The 23,701-nt window shown below is 31.5% G+C and overlaps 1 protein-coding gene across 1 annotated transcript; it reads left to right on the plus strand.

Annotated features, from left to right (window-relative positions):
• The first annotated feature begins 2,076 nt into the window (after positions 1-2,076).
• Positions 2,077-23,701, plus strand: LOC139481644 (protein limb expression 1 homolog). The gene is made up of 4 exons (XM_071265090.1): positions 2,077-2,654; positions 16,363-16,526; positions 17,290-17,430; positions 19,286-23,701. The coding sequence occupies exons 1-4, from the start codon at positions 2,390-2,392 to the stop codon at positions 19,697-19,699; spliced, it is 984 nt and encodes a 327-aa protein (XP_071121191.1). The 5' UTR covers positions 2,077-2,389; the 3' UTR covers positions 19,700-23,701.

Here is a 23,701-nt window from a genome sequence, read left to right on the forward strand (position 1 = left end):
CTCTTCCAGTAGGAGTCATAGTGTAATGACATTTACCATGGTAGTCATTGTATGAAATTTTGGCTTGGAAGTATTAATTAGAAAATCTTACAGTGAGTTTGTATTAGTTTAGTGCAAGAGCTAAGTTTATGTCTTCAGCATTTTTAGCAAATCTCAATGTTTTTCTAATGATTTTATGAAATTATGACCTAAAACAATGAATTCAGCAGCCTTGAAGCCTTGAATATGTGCACCTAGCTTTGTGTACACATTTTGTGTATGTTTGGCAGATTTTTATAGTAAATCGGGGAGCTTTTCACTCTATTCGGTCCTGCCTTTTTTTTATTAGTTTATCCTGACTTTTTTTACATAATTTGTCATCCTGCCTTTTTTTTTTTGCCAAGTTGCACATCTTTTACTCAAAACTCCTGTCCTGCCTTTTTTTCCAATTTCATCCTAGCCTCCCCATAAAAATCAAATGGTAGCTCCCTAAATCAATATTCTGCTTTAATTAAAAAAAAAAGAATTGGTCATTAGTTCTTTTATCAAGCTACCATTTGTGAAAAAATGAAGGATTGTCTCAGACTTTTATATTGTAATAGTCCCAGGGAATATACAGGGCAAAGTTATTATTATATGAATAAAAGGAAACAAGATGAGAACAATTTGGAAATGAAATATGAGAAGATAGTTTAAAAGTTAGGGAGCTACCATTTGATTTTTATGGGGAGGCTAGGATGAAATTTGAAAAAAAAATAGGCAGGACAGGAGTTTTCAGTTAAAAAAAAAAGGCAGGATGAGACACTTGCAAAAAAAAAAAGTCAGGACGACAATTTAGGTAAGAAAAAGTCAGGCTAAACTAAAAAAAAAGAAGGCAGGACCGAACAGAGTAAAAAATAAAAAGGCAGGACAGAGATTACAGCTAAAAAAAAATGCAGGACAAAATTTTTCATCCTAGCCCCCCCATAAAAATCAAATGGTAGCTCCTTTAAGTGGGAACATCTGACATACATTTATTTTTGGGTAATACAAAATAGAAAACAGTATTATCACACTTTCTTTATGAAATAATATCTTGAATGAAATTAAATGGTCTTAGTTATTTTCACTTAAAAGACTATTTTAGTTTTCAAATCATTTGAAGTATTGAAAAGATGTTCTATATTGGCTTAACTTCAAATTAACATAATTTTGTTTTTTAAAAAAAAATGGTTTCTGGTTTCTGCTATTATACTATCCAAGAGGGTCAAAGACTAACTAAAAGATACCAACAGAGGCGGATCCAGAACTTTTCATAATAGGGGGCCCACTGACTGACCTAAAAAGGGGGGGACTCCAGTCAGTGATTCCCAATATAATCAACCAAATGTTTCCCACTAAAGGGGGGACCAAAGCCCCCCCCCCCCCCACTCCCTATGTCTGCCTGTAATCAACTTTATGTGATTATGAATTCCTATAATTTTCCACCAATATAACCTGAAAACTATTCAGATGCTATATGTGCATCATATTTATTTGTAGATATTTGTATTAGCAGAAGTAAATTCATGAGCTTCTGGTACTATATTTACAGGTCTTGAAACTATGATAAATTTCAGCATTTATCTGAATATATACATTTATTTCCTGAGGTTTTCTATCTAAATTGAAGTTCTTTTACACACTTTTAAACTTTTTTGAAAATGCATACATGTATCTTAATTTTAATAATCTACATTTGGATATTTTTTAGAAATTTTAACAGGTGGTGAAACTTAGTCAACAGTTAAAAAAAATTGAATGGTACCCATTTTTATGAATTGTCATCTTAATATATCAATGTTTATTTTTGTTTTATTGAGGGTTACAGTTGTTTATGAATGTTGTTAATTGATAGTTGGGTATTAGTGATATCTCATTTTTGGCGCGTATTGTGGTTATCTCCCTTACGATATTTTTCTTTTATTTGTTTAAATAATGTAATTTGTTCAGAAAGGCAAACTAGGGATGAAATGAAGTAACAAAATTTTCACAATTCATGTCAGTCTATACTTGTAATCGGCAGAAATATAAATATGTAAAATGTTTGGAATTCTTTAGTTCCGCAGTTAATATTATAAGGTCAGAGGTCATCAAAATAAAATTCAATCATGGTGTTCAGCAGCTCCGGATTATCATCAAAACATTGATAATTGATCAAGTCAGGGCAACATCTGTAGAAGATTGACAACGAACTTACATCGTTCTTATTCTGTTTTAATATTTAATGACGCATCGTGGCTGTGTTTTATTTCTAAAATTGGAAACTTGTGAAATCAAAAATTATGTGACTCAACGTGACATTTTGGATATTTTCCCTCAACAGTCCATTGAGACAAATCAAACACTTCAATATGTTGGTAAATAAGCTTCATGTAAGTAGAAAATAATCATGGCATCATATTCCAGAGGGAAGCCAGTACCAGCACCAAGGCCAGGTCCAAACAGTAGATCCCCACAAAACCTGCAAGGTGCCCATGGCCAAGGTGGCCCAGGCCCAGACAGACCAATGCCATCACAAATCATGGAAGCTGCTATTGCTGGCATGAGTGCTCATCACAATCATCCAAACGAAGCAAAAGCAAAGACAGTATTAAAGGAAGCAGTAGATGCAGTTGTCAATAGTTTCGCCAAACATTCTCATGGATATGGGAGAGGTATATTTTTATTAAACAAGATCACATTTAATTTCAACCTCTCTTCATACCTTACTAAGTATAGAGATACATGTAGGTAAAATGTTTTTTTTTCATATACAACTACAAGGAAAGATGAAACCAAAAATACAAACTTGGAGTAACAAAGTTTATTACAAACGTCAACAAGTCACTATGTGTACATTTAGACCTTAATACTACAATGTACTATTACATTTTTATACTCATACATGTACAAGTGTATACAAATTTCCAAACATTAAACATTTATTGATAAACACAAGCCCCTTATTTTATTGATTTTGTATTTACATGTAGACACTGATGTACATTGTGTCATATATAGATAATATTTATTCGTTTCGAATGTTTAGTGTATGTTTTTTTATGTTGTTCACTTCTTTGTGTTAATATGTCTTCTGATTGAGTTTTAATATTTCAACTGATATTTTAAAGTGTGTCTTTCTATGTTGTGAAGTTACACTATTGTTTCAGGTAAGGGGGAAGGTTGGTACCTACATATATTAAGATTCAAACCCACTGCATTTGTTAGCACATGTCCAAATTCAGGAACCTGATGTCCAGAGGTTGTTGTTTGTTGATGTGGTTCATAGGTGTTTTCTTGTTTCTTGTTATTTTATATACATGTGGACTTGACCTTTGGTTTTCTACATTAGTCCTTTTTGGTGCCTTTAAGCTGTATAGCTTGCTGTTTAGTGTGAGCCAAGGCTCTGTGTTGAGGATCATATTTTGACCTAAATCATGATAATGGTTTATTTTTACAAATTTATACTTGGATGGAGAGTTGTCTCATTGGCACTCATACCACATTACATCTTCTTACATTTGTATATATCTATAAGATATGTAAGATGTGAATGTCATAGTTTCCCAAAAAGTAAAACATCTCTATATTGTAAATTTTGATAGTCATGATGATAATTTAATAATAGATACAATGTAGGTATAAACCAGAAAAGTTTTGAATGGTATGAAATAATGTTATATTATTAAACAATGTACATTTGTACATGTAGATTATGATGATATGCAGAGGTGGCATTATCTTATCATTTTATGGATTAAGATGTAGATGGGGACCAAGCGTGCCTGTTCCTGTGTTGTTAAGGGGCCAGCTGAAACCAGCATCTGAGAGCTTGATTTTCTCTTTGACCTTGCGATGGTTTTTGCTCATTGTTCAGGTTGTTGTCTCTTTGACACATTCGCCATTTCCATTCTCAGCTTTACCCCTTATGAAGACTCTTCACATGTATCACTCCAACATCGCATAGTTTTCGGGCAAAAGGCACCCTTTTAAATATCCTGGATCCACATCTGTCCGAATGGAGAATCCTATTCAACTGATCAGTTGTCAAAACAGTGCAGTTTGTATTGAACAAGAGAAATCTGCTCGTGCATTTTAGACATTATCAGCAAATTGAAGCAACTACAATGTGAAGATAGCATCAGTATAAAAACATGATAAAAGTCCTTCAAAATTTTAAGTACAGCCTTAAGGTTCAATCATTAATAAAATTTGACAAGCAAAAAATTTCCTTGAGGGTGAAACAGTAAGAATCTGATGTTAAATGTGTTAAAGTTATGGTTTGGTAATCATTACATATACATAATCTTGTTATTACACATACATAATCTAGTTTTGACATCTTTTCAAGTTTTATCAATATATGTATTAATAGAAAACTATATATACATGTAGAGAGATCCCATGCCACCTGTCTGTGAAAAAGATACATTTGTATGATCATGGTAATTGCATCAGATAAAAAGTACTCAATTTAAGTGTTCCATGTTACTCCCTCTCTTCTCACCATATAACCATGATAACGAAAAATACAAATACAAAATCTTTGTTACTAAATCAGTATAGACAGAAATGATAGCTGAATTAATATAAATGATATAGAGGTAAAGAAAAATGGTGACAAATAATTATTTTGGATTTACTTATAACCTAAAACAAAAATGTCCTCCTATACTACTATCATGAATTTGGCTTTATTGTAAGTTTTATGTCAAAAAAAGGATTTGGAAACTGAAAAAATTATGTAAATAGAATTCCAAATGATTGATCATCAATTTCATATAAATGTACATGTATCAAATCTCACAAAGTTACTTTGTAACAATTTGCAAAAATTGAATTATTATGATAAGGAATTGGTTGTAACCATGATAACACATAAATAACTTCAAATACTTGTATGTTTGGAAGATTATTTGTTAAGATTTCAACTTAAGCTGACATACATGTACATTTACATTGTATTTACATGTATAATTATTAGTATTTACATAAGGAATGTAAACCTTCATCAATTATCACTGATAATGGTAAACTTTTTCAATCATGGCGTTAAACTTATTATTACTGTTAATTTTCACAAATAGTTGCATAATAAAAGTTTATTTGAAAACTTTAATATCTTGTCAATTGTGTATTGAAAAGACAATTGGATATTCCCTCCCTTTAACATGTTTAATACATAACACTGTTTACATTGACAGTAAAGTGTTGACATCAATGTCTGGGACTATTTAAACGTATCTGCTTTATTTGATAGAAATAAATGGGGTGAAACTAATTACTTTTACAGGTATATTGTCAGGTGATAACATTCCAAAAACATACCTGTACCTGCAAGATGTTGTATAAGAATTAATGAGGGAGTGGGGGAAGATAATAAATAAATTATAATTTCAACATATATTTTGCCAGACAACATGGACAATGTACATGTAAGAGGATTATCATGATTATCATAATCATGATTATTATGATCATAATAAATATATTTAGTATGTGACATATTATATAATGTAAATAGCACACTACCAGTTGTGGGTGGGAGATAATATGTCATGCCATTGTTCATCCAACCGTTCACACCTTTGTATTTACAATTCAAGTAAAACATAATTTTGTCAGTTTCAATTACATTGACGATGGTAAAACTGATGGAAGGAAGCTTCTTTCTTGTTTTGAAGAAAGTCCAATTTTGAAGATTCAATGTTCAAATTTTAGTTAATACATAATTATATTTAAAAATCAGGGATTATAAAAAGGGGGATGGAATTATATTTCAGTCAAAATTGCTGTGTTTTTTGTTGAATTGTTAATGTTCTATTTGAATTGAACTGATACTTTCTTCACAGATTTTTCCCAGCAGTGGGAGTATTTTTCCTGTAAAGTTCAAGGTTTCATCTTTCGGATTATGTAATAAAATTCTACTGTTGGGGATAAAAATTTCACTGTTCGGGGGGGGGGGGTGTTGAAATTAGTGTGGGTTATTAAAATAATGATACTTAAAGAAGTGATTTTTGGGAAGAAAATTGAGGTATGATACTTAAACAAGTGATTTTTATGTCATTATCCTAGATTCAGTACAAGGTCATCACCTGAAATGACCTGGTCATCCTAGACAACACAGATGGTGGTTCTGATAAGTTAAGAAACATAAATAGTCCCTGGATCATTAGTATTCTATATTTAAAGCTACAGTAAGATTAAATCACTTCTTCTAGTGATTATTGTGTACTACTTAAATAGGTGATTATTAAAGAAAGACAACTCTTACTTTCAACCTTTATGGAAATAATGTTACTCGAATCAGTGATTTAGAAAATCACTCATTTAAGTAAGTCCCCTGACTTAAGAGCCTTTAGTTTTATGTTTTCTGGTCTGTGCGTCCATTCGTTCGTCCGTTTGTTCGTTCGTTCGTCTGTCCCGCTTCAGGTTCAAGTTTTTGGTCGAGGTAGTTTTTGATGAAGTTGAAGTCCAATCAACCTGAAACTTAGTATACATGTTCCTTATGATATGATCTTTCTAATTTTAATGCCAAATTAGAGTTCTGACTCCAATTTAACGGTCCACTGAACATAGAAAATGATATTGGGAGTGGGACATCCGTGTACTGGGGATACATTCTTGTTTAAATATGACATACATATGTACACCCCTCTTTTAAAAACTGATGGATCTGCCCACATGTACATTGTATGTATAAAAGATATGCATGATATGGTGTTTGTGTGTCATTGCAATGAGACATGATTATGTCTATTTAGTGTTCTTTTATAATATAAAATGAAAAAAAAATAGCATGCACTTTTGACTTTTGCACTCTTGGTGCAGCTGTATGCAAGATTCATGAACTTTCCCTACATTGGCTACACATAGTTTTTTGACACGAACAGATATAAAATAATTCCTTCCTATATATATATAAGAGGATCTATTGTGATAAGCTTGATAAAGGGAGTGTGAGGGAAGGGAAGGGGAGCGATCAATTTCAAATCCAGTGAGGTCTTTCCTGTCGATGATGGATGAAGCAGGTGATCACCTTTGCCGAACTTTAAATTTCTGAGTTAAATTTGTTTTTTTTGCATCAGATTTTTTTTATAACAGGCATGATTGAATTGATACCCCACTTCAAGTTTAATATATAATGCAGTATTTTTAGCTCACCTGGCCCGAAGGGCCAAGTGAGCTTTTCTCATCACTTGGCGTCCGTCGTCCGTCGTCGTCCGTCGTCGTCCGTCGTCGTCGTCCGTCGTCGTTAACTTTTACAAAAATCTTCTCCTCTGAAACTACTGGGCCAAATCAAACCAAACTTGGCCACAATCATCATTGGGGTATCTAGTTTAAAAAATGTGTGGCGTGACCCGGTCAACCAACCAAGATGGCCGCCACGGCTAAAAATAGAACATAGGGGTAAAATGCAGTTTTTGGCTTATAACTCAAAAACCAAAGCATTTAGAGCAAATCTGACATGGGGTAAAAATGTTTATCAGGTCAAGATCTATCTGCCCTGAAATTTTCAGATGAATCGGTCAATCGGTTGTTGGGTTGCTGCCCCTGAATTGGTAATTTTGAAGAAATTTTGCTGTTTTTGGTTATTATCTTGAATATTATTATAGTTAGAGATAAACTGTAAACAGCAATAATGTTCAGCAAAGTAAGATCTACAAATAAGTCAACATGACCAAAATGGTCAGTTGACCCGTTTAGGAGTTATTGCCCTTTATAGTCAATTTTTAACCATTTTTCGTTAATTAAAGTAATCTTTTACAAAAATCTTCTCCTCTGAAACTACTTGGCCAGATTAATCCAAACTTGGCCACAATCATCTTTGGGGTATCTAGTTTAAAAAATGTGTGGCGTGACCTGGTCAACCAACCAAGATGGCCGCCACCGCTAAAAATAGAACAAAGGGGTAAAATGCAGTTTTTGGCTTATAACTCAAAAACCAAAGCATTTTGAGGAAATCTGACATGGGATAAAAATGTTTATCAGGTCAAGATCTATCTGCCCTAAAATTTTCAGATGAATCGGTCAATCGGTTGTTGGGTTGCTGCCCCTGAATTGGTAATTTTGAGGAAATTTTGCTGTTTTTGGTTATTATCTTGAATATTATTATAGATAGAGATAAACTGTAAACAGCAATAATGTTCAGCAAAGTAAGATCTACAAATAAGTCAACATGACCAAAATGGTCAGTTGACCCGTTTAGGAGTTATTGCCCTTTATAGTCAATTTTTAACCATTTTTCGTAAATTAAAGTAATCTTTTACAAAAATCTTCTCCTCTGAAACTACTTGGCCAAATTAATCCAAACTTGGCCACAATCATCTTTGGGGTATCTAGTTTAAAAAATGTGTGGCGTGACCTGGTCAACCAACCAAGATGGCCGCCACCGCTAAAAATAGAACATAGGGGTAAAATGCAGTTTTTGGCTTATAACTCAAAAACCAAAGCATTTTGAGGAAATCTGACATGGGATAAAAATGTTTATCAGGTCAAGAACTATCTGCCCTGAAATTTTCAGATGAATCGGTCAATCGGTTGTTGGGTTGCTGCCCCTGAATTGGTAATTTTGAGGAAATTTTGCTGTTTTTGGTTATTATCTTGAATATTATTATAGATAGAGATAAACTGTAAACAGCAATAATGTTCAGCAAAGTAAGATCTACAAATAAGTCAACATGACCAAAATGGTCAGTTGACCCGTTTAGGAGTTATTGCCCTTTATAGTCAATCTTTAACCATTTTTCATAAATCTAAGTAATCTTTTACAAAATCTCCACTGAAACTACTAGGCCACAATCATCTTTGAGGTATCTAGTTTGAAAAATGTGTCCGATGACCTGGCCATTCAACCAAGATGGCCGCCACGGCTAAAAATAGAACATAGGGGTAAAATGCAGTTTTTTGCTTATAACTATGAAACCAAAGCATCTAGAGCAAATCTGACAAGAAGTTTAATTGTTAATCAAGTCAATATCTATCTGCCCTGAATTTTTCAGATGAATTGGACAACTGGTTGTTGGGTTGCTGCCCTCCAATTGGTAATTTTTAAAGAAATTTTGCCGTTTTTGGTTATCTTGAATACTATTATAGATAGCGATAAACTGTAAACAGCAATAATGTTCAGCAAAGTAAGATCTACAAATAAGTCAACATGACCTAAATGGTCAATTGACCCCTTAAGGAGTTATTGCCCTTTATAGTCAATTTTTAACAATTTTCATTAATTTGGTAAATTTATGTAAATTTTTACCAAATATAGTTCTCTGTTACTAATGGGCAAAGTTCATGATAGATATAATTGTAAGAAGCAAAATCGTTCAGTAAAGTAAGAACTTCAAACACATCACCATCACCAAAATACAATTTTGTCATGAATCCATTTGTGTCCTTTGTTTAATATGCACATAGACCAAGGTGAGCGACACAGGCTCTTTAGAGCCTCTAGTTACTTTTAAAAATTTGAATGTAATCATGCAACATAAAAATTTCTTAAAGGAAAAATTTAATTGAAATTTATAACATGAGTAACAGACTACATGTAATTAATACCCATGTAGAAGATCGTATGGCATGCACACTTTGCACAGGTATAAATAACTAAATTGATGCACCCCCTCACCTGTTTATAGTTTTGACAATAGATGACCTTCTATGGAATGCAATGCAGTTTGATTTGCAATAATCAGTTTCATTGTAAAGTGAACTTTCACAGAGTCATTGAAAGTAAAGAATATTTATAATAAAAAAAAATGCTTAGGAATTTATAATATTTTTTCTAAGATAAGGTCTAATTAGGACTAGCTGCAATATTGCTCCCTGATAACTTTCGAAGATTTTGTCTAGATAATAAGTAAAGCAAATTATTTTAAACAAGACATAAATGCTAATTGTATGTTAGGCTTTTGACTTTTAAAATTTTTATAGATTTTTTTTTTAAGTTGTCTTTATACATGTTATACTGATGGCAGACTATTTTCATGGTTTAAGGTTTGGTTTGAAGAAAAATTTAGAAAACTCCATCCATTGAGGGAAGAATTTATTTTGAATAAACTTGGCTTTTCACTAGTTTCAGCTCATGGTTAAAAATATGAATTAAACAGAATCAACACATGAATTCTTTATTAGTATACATTGCATGCCATCTTTGGTACCGGTAGTCAAGAGATACATTCCAGTTCCCTCCTCTGAAGAAGAGGGGACTGGATAGTAACCCTTGGCTAGCAAAGGTGATTGAGGTAACTCAGACTTGAATTTTATATTTCAATTAATAGTTTTGGGTTTTGACTGTACATGCTGTACAGGCATACTTGTATCTCCAGTGGTGGAGTCAAATAAGGCATAAAGGGTGTAAATATCTACATTGTATAATATACAATGTATATTAAAATTACCCCCTCCCCCCCCTTATTTTTAGCTCACCTGGCCCGAAGGGCCAAGTGAGCTATTCCCATCACTTTGCGTCCGGCGTCCGTCGTCGTCGTCCGTCGTCCGTCGTCGTCCGTCGTCCGTCGTCCGTCGTCGTTAACTTTTACAAAAATCTTCTCCTCTGAAACTACTGGGCCAAATCAAACCAAACTTGGCCACAATCATCATTGGGGTATCTAGTTTAAAAAATGTGTGGCGTGACCCGGTCAACTAACCAAGATGGCCGCCACGGCTAAAAATAGAACATAGGGGTAAAATGCAGTTTTTGGCTTATAACTCAAAAACCAAAGCATTTAGAGCAAATCTGACATGGGGTAAAAATGTTTATCAGGTCAAGATCTATCTGCCCTGGAATTTTCAGATGAATCGGTCAATCGGTTGTTGGGTTGCTGCCCCTGAATTGGTAATTTTGAGGAAATTTTGCTGTTTTTGGTTATTATCTTGAATATTATTATAGATAGAGATAAATTGTAAACAGCAATAATGTTCAGCAAAGTAAGATCTACAAATAAGTCAACATGACCAAAATGGTCAGTTGACCCGTTTAGGAGTTATTGCCCTTTATAGTCAATTTTTAACCATTTTTCGTTAATTAAAGTAATCTTTTACAAAAATCTTCTCCTCTGAAACTACTTGGCCAAATTAATCCAAACTTGGCCACAATCATCTTTGGGGTATCTAGTTTAAAAAATGTGTGGCGTGACCTGGTCAACCAACCAAGATGGCCGCCACGGCTAAAAATAGAACAAAGGGGTAAAATGCAGTTTTTGGCTTATAACTCAAAGGTAAAATGCAGTTTTTGGCTTATAACTCAAAAACCAAAGCATTTTGAGGAAATCTGACATGGGATAAAAATGTTTATTAGGTCAAGATCTATCTGCCCTGAAATTTTCAGATGAATCGGTCAATCGGTTGTTGGGTTGCTGCCCCTGAATTGGTAATTTTGAGGAAATTTTGCTGTTTTTGGTTATTATCTTGAATATTATTATAGATAGAGATAAACTGTAAACAGCAATAATGTTCAGCAAAGTAAGATCTACAAATCAGTTAACATGACCAAAATGGTCAGTTGACCCGTTTAGGAGTTATTGCCCTTTATAGTCAATTTTTAACCATTTTTCGTAAATTAAAGTAATCTTTTACAAAAATCTTCTCCTCTGAAACTACTGGGCCAAATTAATCCAAACTTGGCCACAATCATCTTTGGGGTATCTAGTTTAAAAAATGTGTGGCGTGACCTGGTCAACCAACCAAGATGGCCGCCACCGCTAAAAATAGAACATAGGGGTAAAATGCAGTTTTTGGCTTATAACTCAAAAACCAAAGCATTTTGAGGAAATCTGACATGGGATAAAAATGTTTATCAGGTCAAGATCTATCTGCCCTGAAATTTTCAGATGAATCGGTCAATCGGTTGTTGGGTTGCTGCCCCTGAATTGGTAATTTTGAGGAAATTTTGTTGTTTTTGGTTATTATCTTGAATATTATTATAGATAGAGATAAATTGTAAACAGAAATAATGTTCAGCAAAGTAAGATCTACAAATAAGTCAACATGGCCAAAATGGTCAGTTGACCCCTTTAGGAGTTATTGCCCTTTATAGTCAATGTTTAACTATTTTTCATAAATCTAAGTAATCTTTTACAAAATCTCCACTGAAACTACTAGGCCACAATCATCTTTGGGGTATCTAGTTTGAAAAATGTGTCCGATGACCTGGCCATTCAACCAAGATGGCCGCCACGGCTAAAAATAGAACATAGGGGTAAAATGCAGTTTTTGGCTTATAACTATGAAACCAAAGCATCTAGAGCAAATCTGACAAGAAGTTAAATTGTTAATCAAGTCAATATCTATCTGCCCTGAATTTTTCAGATGAATTGGACAACTGGTTGTTGGGTTGCTGCCCTCCAATTGGTAATTTTTAAAGAAATTTTGCCGTTTTTGGTTATCTTGAATACTATTATAGATAGCGATAAACTGTAAACAGCAATAATGTTCAGCAAAGTAAGATCTACAAATAAGTCAACATGACCTAAATGGTCAATTGACCCCTTAAGGAGTTATTGCCCTTTATAGTCAATTTTTAACAATTTTCATTAATTTGGTAAATTTATGTAAATTTTTACCAAATATAGTTCTCTGTTCCTAATGGGCAAAGTTCATGATAGATATAATTGTAAGAAGCAAAATCGTTCAGTAAAGTAAGAACTTCAAACACATCACCATCACCAAAATACAATTTTGTCATGAATCCATTTGTGTCCTTTGTTTAATATGCACATAGACCAAGGTGAGCGACACAGGCTCTTTAGAGCCTCTAGTTATTCATGTCATTCTTGCGAAACCTACAATGCAGTTTATTTACTCCACTTCAAAAATAATTTCCTTTATTATAACAAATTGTACTTGATATAAAAATTTTAAATGATATCGAAATGTCAGATCTATAAAATTTAATCTTCTGTATTTCATAAAAACCTTTAAATTCTTTAAACATATAGGGTTAATCATTTAAATGGTCAAAATACTTAACTGTCAATAAAATTGTAAGTAATAAGAAAAGTTTGGTCAGCTTGTAAGTAGTAACATAAGTATTATGTCATAACCTTTGTTACTCTAAGATATCACTGAGGGTCTTAAATATGGATGTGAACGTTCAATTGATTTTCTTACAAATACTTCACATTTCAAATATACTGGGTAGTCAGACTATTTACATATGAAATAAATGGTATTTGCATATTTGTAGAAGACTTATTAAATAATTGATAAGCATATTACATTGAAATGGAGTATAATTTCGTACTTTATCAAGCGAATGTAACATTCTTAGTCTTCTTTCATGTTATTAGAAAGTTGTTAAGGTTTTAGTTGACCATTTGACTAGCCAAAATAAACAGGATACTATAGGTTTGCTGAAAATGATTTAGGATTGAAAGATTAATCTTCATTTTTGAAATGCCTGTGAGGAAAATATTTGATAAAAAACAATTAATATATAAGCAAATAGCTCTGAGCCTCTTATGTATAAGAACGAGATTGAGTAAGAGAAGTGTGACAAACATCTAGACAAAAGTATTTTTATTGTTCATTAGTTTTTTATGCCCAACTTTGATGGGCATCATGCATGTTTTTGGTCTGTGTGTCAGGCCCTCATTTTGCCTGTTTGTTAGTCCATTAATCCTGTTTTAGTTTAAAGTTTTGGGTTCTTTGGGATCCCATTATCATGAAGAAACTTGGTAAAGAATGAACATAGATTTGAGAAGATGTAGTATGAGTGCCAATGAGACAATTAACTCTCCTCTCTGTTCTTTATAAAATGAACTGTTGAGTATATGAGCTAAACTTTTTTTCCAAGATTTACTTCGTTATAAATGAACGTGATGGATAAAAGAATTGCAAGCAGGGCAGATGATGTTCAATGGATGCATTTTCTTGTTTTCTATAAAACTTACCTCATGTCCATTCTATAGTACACTGAGCAATATAACCATGCATAGTCATGATAGTGTCTTACAATCCTTTCTAATTACCTTGCTTTGTGAAATGACTGATTGATAAAATAGAGAATCGAAATGGGGAATGTGTCAAAGAGACAACAACCTGACCATAGAGCAGACAACAGCCGCTGCTTTTTAAATACAATTAAAGAAACAAATCGACTTGTCTTAAAATTGATTTGAGGACAATATTTGAAACTTTTTGTTGGTAAACATGGTAAAGATACATGTTTGGAGGGCCTTACTTGCCTAATTTTTATAAAAGAAAATTTCTTTCTGTTTTTTACTGTAAAAAAATTAAGAGACTTTGGAACAGAAAAAAGAAAGTAAAACATTTCTTACGCCAGACATCACAATTCATGTTTACACAGAAATTCTTTTTGTTAAGACTTTGAACATTTCTATCAATTATTGTAATGTAAAATTTCAAAAATTTCAATAAATTTATTGGGCCACACTTTTTCCTTTGGATGTGCTCAAACCTTCAAATTATGTGCAGGTACACGATAAACATGATAAAAATCAAATTGACCTTTCAGCTTGAAAGCTATATAAATTGCTTTTTCTCTCCTCAGACATGTATTTGTGATACTTAAATATTTAATTGTGATGTACAACATACATATTATTAACTTCAAAGACATGCAAATGGAAAAAAATATGTCATTTGATCTTTAGTTATAAAACTGGCCTGCATTATAATCATTTTATAATTTATAAATAATTTAATGGTTCGAAATTATTCAATTACATATTTGGTTTGAAACTAGATCCTGATGCAAGAGATATATAATTGCCAGTAAAATCAAAGTAACATTTTTAATAGAAGAAATTTTCTAATCTTGATCATGAGAAGTAAAATTAAGGTTAAAATAGAATTTTTGAGACAGAACTATTCATATTAAGATTACCATGATTACTGGTTTGAAAAATTTGTTATGGGACACAGATTGTTAATTTTTGACCATATCAAAAATTTATGGATGAAGACATAATTATTATGTCTCTTAAGGCATTTAATGACAAATTCATAGTCATGTATAAAATATGCATTGCTCATTAGTTTAAAAAAAAAGTTATTTAAATTATTATTAATATTCATGGTACATTGATTCGACCTTACTATTATTTTTTCCCAGGGGTAGATACATATAAATTATTGATTTGATTGTAATGAAAATTTGTACATTTAATAACTGTAGAATTCAATAATAGAAATAGATTAACTGTGATTAAATACTTGGTTAACTTTTTCTCACAAGTCTTATAATTTATTGTGTAATAACACCTTTATCAGCTTTCTCAGTATAAAAAACTTAATCCTTGATATATTAGGCGATATTTTGATTTAAAGAACGTCCCCATATAGTTTTTGGTTATAAATCAAATTAACTTGAATGTAAATAGTGTTTTGTATGAAGATAACTTGTACCATGCAATGTGTTCAATACATCATGAAACATTCAAAATGAAAACAGTTGATGAAAATTACATCATTTAAGTTTTAATCATGGAAAATGAAGTTCTCTATTTTGTTTAGATGTTTTCATGAAATTCAGGATGAATTCTTCAAAATCAAAACCATTACGATATGGATCTTATATATCTAAACAAATTTTAACAGGTTTAAAAGGTAAACATTTACACAGTTTAGATGTGATTTAATACTTCCTTAAGAGTGAAATGTGTAACTTTTCCTTATTGAATATGAAATTCAAGGGGTTTTATACATGCACATGTGTATAACAATGTTTTTGATAAACCACAAGCCCTATAGCCCAAGCTAGTAATCTAATTACTGGTTACAAGTTATACCTTATTGTAGAAGAGAAACATCTGATTCAATGCATTGATATTGCAAACCTCTTCTTAAACTTTTGTGCACAGTTACTGTTAACGACTTTGTTGGTCTAGACATAAAATTGAGAATGGAAATAGGGAATGTGTCAAAGAGACAACAACCCGACCATGCATGGAACAGACATCAACAGAAGGTCACCAACAGGTCTTCAATGCAGCATGCTCTCCTGAGGACATGAACGGAGGTTATAGGTTTCAATCCTTTGCTTTTTAAAACCCCTAAGACATGAAAATTGAACTGCAAAGGTCTTAATTGAAAGAAGGGTTCATATGCATATTGTATAAACCTGTTCTGATTCTGAATATATGCATTTAATTTTTGCCACTGAATATTCACCAATCATCCTCCAAAGGCATATCATTTTGATATGGTGCACTTTGATGAAGGTGAAAAATTATTCTTTTTGGTCCATAAACATTTGTACATCCTTGGCTTTCAAATTTTCGGCTTTCAGCATTCTTGATGAAGGTTAATCCAGAAAAGCATTTTTGACGCATGAAATTTGTAACATGTTAATTTTTTGACAGACCTACCTTTAAACTATTTTTGATAAAGTCTCTCATCTGACTATTTATCTGTATTTTTCAGTTAATGTAGTTGAAGCTTTACAAGAGTTCTGGCAGATGAAACAAGACAGAGGAGCCGATTTGAAGAATGGAGCATTAGTTGTATATGAATCTCAGCCTTCGTCCTCACCACCATATGTGTGTTTTGTAACTTTACCTGGTGGTAGCTGCTTTGGTAGTTTTCAGGTATGCATAATAGCTCACTGTAATATTGTACAACAGTTGGTTTCTTTAAGCATAAAGTTCTGGTATTAGAAGCAATTTGATATATTTTATGCCTATCATTGTAAAAATGTCCAGTTTCATTGTACAATTAAGTATGCAAACATGAATTATTCCAACAAAAAAAGGACAGTTATGTTAAATCTATCACTAAATAAATATTTTTTTTTTGCTTTCATCTGTGACAAGTGTTGCTGATTGCTTGAAAGCTACAGGCAAGTTCTGCATTTCAAAGTTGTTACATCCAGAAAAATACCATTGCTGGACTACTGTTCTTGCCATGGGACAGAATGAAACTAGTTTGTTAATGTACATCAGACTTATAAAAATGAAATAGACCATTTTCAACAAATCTGTTCTTAAGTAAAAAAACAACAGGAGAAATAAAGGAGACTTATGACTGAGGGGTGACCCCTACCCAATTAATTATTAAAGGGCAAATCATTCTCAGTTACAATGGTTATCATAATACTCAAAGTATTGATCATTTCGATTCATTGATGTTTTGTTTTAAACTACCTCCTCAGAAAAAAGCTTGTGTTTTTAATGTATTTCAGTGTCTAAAAGTTTTAAGTCACAAAACTTAGATTTTAACAAGACTTTGCTGGTCAATAATAACAATTCAATATACTAATGTGTAGTACCATCTATCTATTTTAAATTAATTAATGTAGATGTATGTTTTATTATAATACATTGTACAATCATTTTGATTTATCTTATATAGCATTGTCCAACAAAGGCAGAGGCCAGGAGAAGTGCAGCTAAGATAGCATTAATGAACTCTGTCTTCAACGAACATCCATCAAGGAAGATAACTGATGATTTTGTTGACCGATCACTCAGAGATGCTGGTTCTGCATTTAAGGTATACAATCATGACGGTCTAGATTTTGAAGCAGGTCTTCATTTCTATTTATTATTTTTTAGCCAGTTTAATTCATTTAATATTTATTTTTTATGCTCCCCATGGCGTCTGTCCAGTCCATTTGTTTTCTCAGACACATTCTTCATAAATTTTACCAAGAGTCATGAAAAAAAAGAAACCTAGAATAAGTGATTTCTTGTCCAGATTACGTTGATATAAAAAGATGTTGTATGATTGCTAATGATACAATTCTTCACAAGATTGCTTTCAGAAAGAGAAATTTAAGTGAACGATTTGATTTATATAAATTTTCTTAGGAAGGTTGTTTCTATATGGGATTGTAAAATTTAATTGTACACTTTACCATGAAAAGAAGAAATGTTAAAAAAAATTATAACATTGAACTTTAGTATGGTATTGTTTGACCTAGTTAATGGCACACTTCTTAATTGGTCTTATAACTCCAGAAGTGATAGACACATTTTATAAACAGCCTTGAACATAAGGAAGAAACAACTGGTTTCAATGTATTTTATAAATAATCATTTCCTTAGAGATTTGATATTTTACCACTGTATTTTTGTCTCGCCTTGACAGAGTCAAAAAGCGAGACATAGCTATACTGTTTCCGAAGTCAGCGACGTCAACAATGTATTAGTTTGTGATTAGGTCTAGTTTATGGTGAACCACAAGTGGTAGGTCAATCATATTTGGTATGCAGTTGTATAAGCATCGGCACATCTCATTTCCATGGAGATAATTTGGCCCTGTCCCCTCAGTCATGGTCTATTGACTTCAAAACTTTTGCTTATTTACATGTATTAGTTTGTGATTAGGTCAGTTTGTGGGGAACCACAAGTGGTAGGTCAATGATATTTGGTATACCGTTGTGTAAGCATCGGCACATCTCATTTCCATCAAGATAATTAAGCTCTGCCCCCTGAGTCGTGGTCTATTGACTTTGAAACTTTTCTATAGTTTACTAAGTCAATGGTCATGATAGTATTTGGTATGCAGTTGTATAAGCATTGGCACATCTCATTTACATGGAGATTGTTTAGCCATGTAACTTTGTCATGGTTCATTGACTTTAAATATTTTCATAACTTGTGTAAGATGTTAAAGTATTGTTATTTTGATTTCAATATTTGCATAATCAAAATTACAAAAAGGCGAGACATATCTCTGTGATAACAGTTTATTTGTTTCAGTTTTAATTTTGCAAATATTTGTACAGCAGTCACATCAATTAAGAGGTCACATTAGTCGTTTTAGAATATCTTTAGTGTTGTCAGCTAGACTATATTTGAATTCTATTGTTTGCAGGTTGCTACTTTTTGTCAGTTTTGAATAGGTTGACTGTCACAAAAAAAATAATGAAAACAACACTTCATATAAATTTCATGCATCTGTCCTGAAGCACTTTTCTGGATTTTAACCTTCTTCACTTACACTCGGAGCTCAATATTTGAAAGCTAAGGATGTATAAGAACTGAAATATTGGAGAAGCTATATATATGCAAATGATATGATAAAAAAAAAATACCTTAAAAGTTAGCCATATACATCTAAGGTTAGATTTAAATGCATGGTTGTTTTAATAAAATTAAGGTGTGACATGAAAAAAGACACCCTTATAAATGTACAGTTAAACAATCCAAGATATGAGACAATTTTCTTACTTTACTTTTATAGCTTATACAAGAAGAGGTCTTCTCAAATTTGTTAACGACTCTAAGCCAGGATTTGGCAAAGAATTCAATTTTCATTAAAATCATTTTAACTTCACCCTTCACACAATTCTTTTACTGCAAAATTGAACATTTTCATATGTATTGCTTATCTTTTTTTATAGGGTAATTCAAGTGAGGAGAATAATCCTGCCACTGGTATTGGAGCATTTAAATTCATGTTGGAGTCAAACAGAGGACGTACAATGTTAGAATTTCAAGAACTTATGACTGTGTTTCAGTTACTACATTGGAATGGAAGTCTGAAAGCAATGCGCGAAAGAAACTGTTCACGACAAGAAGTATTGGCACATTACTCAAATCGTGCACTGGACGATGATATGCGTTCTCAGATGGCCCTGGACTGGATTGCCAGAGAACAGGAAAAGCCTAATATTATAAAACAAGAATTACAGATAGCAGAAAGAGAATTAGAACTTGCTAGGTTAGCTGGACGAGAATTGAGATTTTATAAAGAAAAGCGAGACATTTTGGTGCTGGCTTTAAGTCAAATTGGTCCAGCTGAAAGCATTGCATAATATTGTAATTTTTCTTTATCTGTTTATTAGGACGGCATGTACTCATACTCTGTCTAGACTTTTTTCGGGAGGTCCCAGTTTTCATGCTTGTATACAAAAAATTTAGACTCTTGAAATAGCAATGAAAACTGGTGTCATTTTTATGATTTCATTGTAAAATAATAGGATTAAAATATGGATGCAAACTTCATATAGATCTGTAAACCATTACCTCATTAACACTTGGAACAAGATAATAAAACTATATGTGTACTATAAAATTGAATTAGAAATCTGTTGTAGAATAAGTTATAAGGGATGCAACAATGTAAATGCTATAGTTTATAACAGTATTTGTACAATACCATGCTTTCATTACCACTACATTGCAATTGTAAAATGCTATATTTTGTTTACATATCGCCTATTTAGTAATGCAAAAACATAAGCTTAAGTTTGTAAAATTCAAAAAGTTGTAAACTGTCCATTTCTTTGACAATGAACATGATTATGATGATGGAAAAATCAAAATATTTGATTGTGTGTTATTTTTAATTTAATGGTTCTTTCAAAGGTCAGTACAATAATCAACAAATTATTTATTTCATATTGAATCATTCAGCTAATTTTCATCAAACAAAATTAAAGTTAAAACAGCCAGTCGCTGTCCACAGTTTTCATATGGGTGGAAGGTATGCTGGATTTTGGGGTTGGACCATAATAACAAGTCATATGGTGATATTTGTCAATCATGGAATCCCACAAACTTACAAAATAATATCAAATTAAACGATTCTTTTTGGGCAATTATTTGTGTTTCTTACTACGGTACTTCAAGAGGCATTTCTATATTATAATGATGATTATTTCACATGAAAAAGCGACATTTTATGGAAAATATCTAGTAGCGATGCATTTATTTTGTCTGTTTTTACTTAGTAGTTTTGTAAAATAACATTTCTAGTCTTTGTGGTACTTAAAAATCATAATTCAAAAGAAGTTTCTTTATAAATACATCGATGTTCCATTCTCAGTTTTGTGCACAGGCACTGATCTCAGATTCCCATCCCCCATATATACCTTAAAAAGTGTTATATACAGGTATAAAGAAAAAAAATCTGAGACAAGTGCCTGTGGTTTTATGTACTAATGTTTTTTTTTTCTTTGAAAGATTGTATACTGTTAATAGCTATGATTGTTACTGTATATTGTATTAACTGTGAGAGAACCATAAATAGTAGTGGGAAAAAATGTTTGATATAAATTTAGTTGTATGAGGGGGCAGTTTTTTGCAAAGACTGTCAACATACTTACAATACATACCTCATTTGTATATAGAATGAGCATTATTCATACTTTCTATGCAATAACCACTCATGTACAGTTTCAATGCATATCAGGATTCAATGTTCTAATATAGATAAAGATCTGCTTATATACAACAGTATTTGCTTATTTTCTACATTATAAATCTTATAAATCAGCCATATATTAACAGACATGATGTTTTCCATTTTATTATTTGTTTTTGCCTATTACTTAAAATGTACTGTTTTTGCTACTTTTGATGAACAAAAGTTTCAAAACAAAGAAGACCTGACCAATTTTAATAGTAAACTTAAGTAAAAATTTTGAAGAAGCAAATTGAAGATCTGGAACTAGAAACTTTTTGGGAAGTAAAAATTTTGAAGAAGCAAGTTGAGCATTTTGAACTAGAAACTTTTTGGGAAGTAAAAATTATGAAGAAGCAAGTTGAACATTTTGAACTTGAAACTTTTTGGGAAAAATTATGAAGAAGCAAGTTGAACATTTTGAACTTGAAACTTTTTGGGAAAAATTATGAAGAAGCAAGTTGAACATTTTGAACTTGAAACTTTTTGGGAAAAATTATGAAGAAGCAAGTTGAACATTTTGAACTTGAAACTTTTTGGGAAGTAAAAATTTTGAAGAAGCAAGTTGAACATTTTGAACTTGAAACTTTTTGGGAAGTAAAAATTATGAAGAAGCAAGTTGAACATTTTGAACTAGAAACTTTTTGGTAATTCAAGCTAATGTTAACCATGTCATTTGATTCTTGGCTCAATACGAGCCATTTTGGGGTAATTTAAGGGTAAATTGTCATTTTATCATTTACTTTTGTTTTTTGGATAAATTAGCTTTGCTAGTTTAATTAAGAAAACTGATAAGATATTCATAAATTTTTTAATAGTATACTTCATTAGAATTTAGAACTCATAAAAAATGTTTGAAAAGTCCAATTTAAGGAGATAGACTTAGGTTAAGGGAAATAACTCTTAAAATCATCAGTACGTTGGTGTCAACCATTTTCAAAAATATATTCTAAGCTTCTACGTTACATAGTTTATTTTTAATCTGTTGCAGGTAAATGCTTTAAATACATTGATGAACTTGACTTTAACAAATGCTTTACTGATTTAAAGAGTTATCTCCCTGAACCAAGGTCTACCCCCTTAAGTATCAAGTATAGTGCTTCTAATATTATATTCATCATACTGTTTTATTCTTGAGAAATAGATGATGATTCATGCTTTACATTGTATTTTAACAAGTTGAACATTGTCTAAACATTTTATCTTGGATATTTTGATAGCAACATACCAAAAAAGATACAATATTTTTAACAAACAAAAGTAGAAAACATCTAAAACAAAAAGTCATGATATAGAACATAGCATTGCACAAAATTCAATGATATACAAAATATAATTTTCTGTCTAAAGTATTTATTATTTATTTGGTTATCATATGCTATCATTGTTTGAATTATGATAGCGGAATCTCTTTTGAACATTACATATTTTGGTATATAATATATTTAAACACTTTATTGGAGTCATACGAACAATATTTTACATTACCTATGAGGGGTAATAATTCCTAGCAAACATGGGTTAAATTAAATGTTTTAATATTTGATGCTGGAATTTTTATCCAAAACAAAAATTATCCTTTCTTTGTCTCATATTCATGTTTTATCAGTTTATTTGGAATCCTTTATTTTTATATTGATGTGACTATTTATTGTATATTTTTTAATATTATGTATATACAAATATATCAATAACTTTGTACTACATTTTCATGCTCTTTTAACTTCATACTTAGTGCAATATTAAAATATTTGTTGTGTAGATATGTAGATCAAATTTGTGTCTCTTAGCTATAAAGGTTGTTTTAAAGTCTTTCATTCAACCTTTGTAGCTAAACATACTGTATCAGTTTTAAAAAATCCAGAGGGAATTTAAAGTCTTTTTTATGCTATAACATTTTTATAAACAAATATTCAAGTGATATTAGAAAATAATTTGTTTAAATACAGGACTTAATTATAGTATAAACAAGAATTGAGAAAAACCTAGAAACAAGATAACTTTTTTCTTCATATATATAAAAACTGTTTGCATGAAAGAAAAATCATGAGAATTTTCAGTATCTTTCATCTATAAATTTCTTTAATGTTTTTTTTTATTAAATTTCAGAATTGAACTGAAATAAAGAAACGAGAAATGTAATTTGAAAAAAGTTGAACACCAAAATAAAAGACAACTTGTTTTATATATATTATCTCGTTTTCTAAAAAGCAAAAAACATTTTCCTTTTCCCTGTATCTGCATATGAGTAAGATTTCATTAGTTCAGTAGTTTTCTTGACACATTCAACCAAGGATGTCAAAAGTTAAATTTGTTGAAAATTTGTATTGTGGTAAGGGAGATAATCGCCTCTATTTAATAACTTACCTAAATCTAACTGTACTACACAAATAGCAGTTATACTTGGTATCCAAGTAGGTTATTCAAGACCAATAGTAACAAAAATTGACCTTTCTTACAGTAATTTAAAAAATATAACAGTAATCAGGTTGTTAGACACTTTTGTTGTTTTTTTATGTAACTGTTTCTTTTGATGTTTATATATTCACATATATATATATTTAGTTTATATCATGGCATAATACAAAACCATCAGAGTAACTAACAGAATCAAATAAAAATATCTTGCCTA

The sequence above is a fragment of the Mytilus edulis genome, chromosome 7, assembly GCF_963676685.1.
Source record: "Mytilus edulis chromosome 7, xbMytEdul2.2, whole genome shotgun sequence".
In the NCBI taxonomy this organism is placed as follows: Eukaryota; Metazoa; Mollusca; class Bivalvia; order Mytilida; family Mytilidae; genus Mytilus; species Mytilus edulis.

Excerpts from the sequence above, each read along its gene's own strand:
- LOC139481644 (XM_071265090.1), top strand. The coding sequence starts at position 2,390 with ATGGCATCATATTCCAGAGGGAAGCCAGTACCAGCACCAAGGCCAGGT. Across the intron at positions 2,655-16,362 it reads TTCTCATGGATATGGGAGAG|TTAATGTAGTTGAAGCTTTA; the intron begins GTATATTTTTAT and ends TGTATTTTTCAG. Across the intron at positions 16,527-17,289 it reads GCTGCTTTGGTAGTTTTCAG|CATTGTCCAACAAAGGCAGA; the intron begins GTATGCATAATA and ends TATCTTATATAG.